The sequence below is a fragment of the Cavia porcellus genome, unplaced genomic scaffold (genome assembly GCF_034190915.1).
Source record: "Cavia porcellus strain 051 isolate PalLab524CR breed Dunkin Hartley unplaced genomic scaffold, mCavPor4.1 scaffold_34, whole genome shotgun sequence".
NCBI lineage: Eukaryota > Metazoa > Chordata > Mammalia > Rodentia > Caviidae > Cavia > Cavia porcellus.
This window is the reverse complement of record NW_026947517.1, coordinates 20,249,377-20,251,327: the sequence shown is the minus strand read 5'-3', so window position 1 is coordinate 20,251,327 and position 1,951 is coordinate 20,249,377. Positions and strand designations below refer to the sequence as shown.

Below are 1,951 nucleotides of genomic sequence, written 5' to 3'. Positions count from 1 at the left end.
ACTTCTAAGATGACAATATGTAACTAATCAACTAGTGATTTCTTATTGTTTATTTTTCAGAACTTCTGTATTATTTCTACACTTTTTGGTTTTTTTCTTTAAATAAAAATAATTCACCAAAAATATAAAAATTAAGGTTTAAAGACAAAATATTAAGTACATAGACACTATCCATACTTGAAAGTGAAAAGCCCATTTCAGTTTACCATGTTTAATTACAAGATGCCATATTGAAGCACAAAGACACTTTAAAAAATCTAGAGAGGTACAAGTGATTAACTGAAAACCATACAAAATAGGAACTTGAGTAGATCTCCACTTCAGATTTGTCATTTCTGGAAAATTTGTGAACAAATACTGACATCAAATTTCTGTATTGATTATTTCTTCACATCTACTTGGAATTTTTAAAGTAAACTTAGATCTAAACTGTGTGAAGAGTGCTGCTTTTTCTATGTATTTAACAACAAATATGGATTGCTGTATTTCTCACACTGTTAGTACACATAGGATCCAGTGAGCTCTTTCAGATATGTAACAATGATCATGTGTGCTGAGAGTATTCCCATAACACATAGGATTTATCTCTTGTGTGAGCTTCTTCACATATTTCACTTACAATCTGTCTGCTGAAAGTGTCTCCACTTGCTTATGTAGCCAATGGTGCTTCCCAGTGTGAATTCTTTCATGTGTTTTGCAAAGACTGTATGTGGTAACAGCTTTTCCACATTGTTATATACAAAGGGTTTCTCACCAGAGTGGAGCCATTGACGTATTTTACAAAATCCATGTGTAGTGAAAACTTTCCCACATTCTTCACATAAACAGGGTTTCTCAACAGTGTAAATTTTTTCATGTATTGGACAATGAGCATTTCTGCTGAAACCTTTCCCTCATTACTTACATATGTAAGTTTTCTGCCCAGTGTGAAGTTTTTCATGCATTATGCAATATGTACTTGTGCTCAAAAAATTCTCATGATGCTTATATACACTGGTTCTATCTTGAGTGTGAACTTTCATGTTGCTTACAATGTCCATGTTGGGTAAAAGCTTTCCCACTTTGCTTACATACATAGGGTTTCTCTCCAGTGTGAATTCTTTCATGTATTTTACAATTTCCCCATGTGTTAAAAGCTTTCCCACATTGCTTACATACATATGGTTTCTCTCCAGTGTGAATTCTTTCATGTTGCTTACAATTTCCATGTTGGGTAAAAGCTTTCCCACATTGCTTGCATACATATGGTTTCTCTCCAGTGTGGATTCTTTCATGTTGCTTACAACTTCCATGTTGGGTAAAAGCTTTCCCACATTGCTTACATACATAGTGTTTCTCTCCAGTGTGAATTCTTTCATGATTCTTAAAAACTCCCCGTGTGTTAAAAGCTTTCCCACATTGCTTGCATACATATGGTTTCTCTCCAGTGTGAATTATTTCATGTTTCTTACAATATCCCTGTGTTTTAAAAGCTTTCCCACATTGCTTACATACATAGGGTTTCTCTCCAGTGTGAATTCTTTCATGATTCTTAAAAACTCCCCATGTGTTAAAAGCTTTCCCACATTGCTTGCATACATATGGTTTCTCTCCAGTGTGAATTCTTTCATGTTTCTTACAATCTCCCTGTGTTTTAAAAGCTTTCCCACATTGCTTACATACATAAGGTTTCTCTCCAGTGTGAATTCTTTCATGTATTTTACAATTTCCCCATGTGTTAAAAGCTTTCCCACATTGCTTACATACATAGGGTTTCTCTCCAGTGTGAATTCTTTCATGATTCTTAAAAACTCCCCGTGTGTTAAAAGCTTTCCCACATTGCTTGCATACATATGGTTTCTCTCCAGTGTGAATTCTTTCATGTTTCTTACAATCTCCCTGTGTTTTAAAAGCTTTCCCACATTGCTTACATACATAGGGTTTCTCTCCAGTGTGAATTCTTTCATGATTC

General features: G+C 34.6%; 1 protein-coding gene across 1 annotated transcript; it reads right to left on the bottom strand.

The window, feature by feature from the left end:
* Nucleotides 1-1,083: 1,083 nt before the first annotated feature.
* On the bottom strand, nucleotides 1,084-1,677 carry LOC134474651 (zinc finger protein 383-like; the record flags this gene model as incomplete). The annotated part of the gene is made up of 1 exon (XM_063243156.1): nucleotides 1,084-1,677. A coding segment is annotated over one exon (594 nt), but the record flags the coding sequence as incomplete, so codon positions are not given.
* Nucleotides 1,678-1,951: the final 274 nt, after the last annotated feature.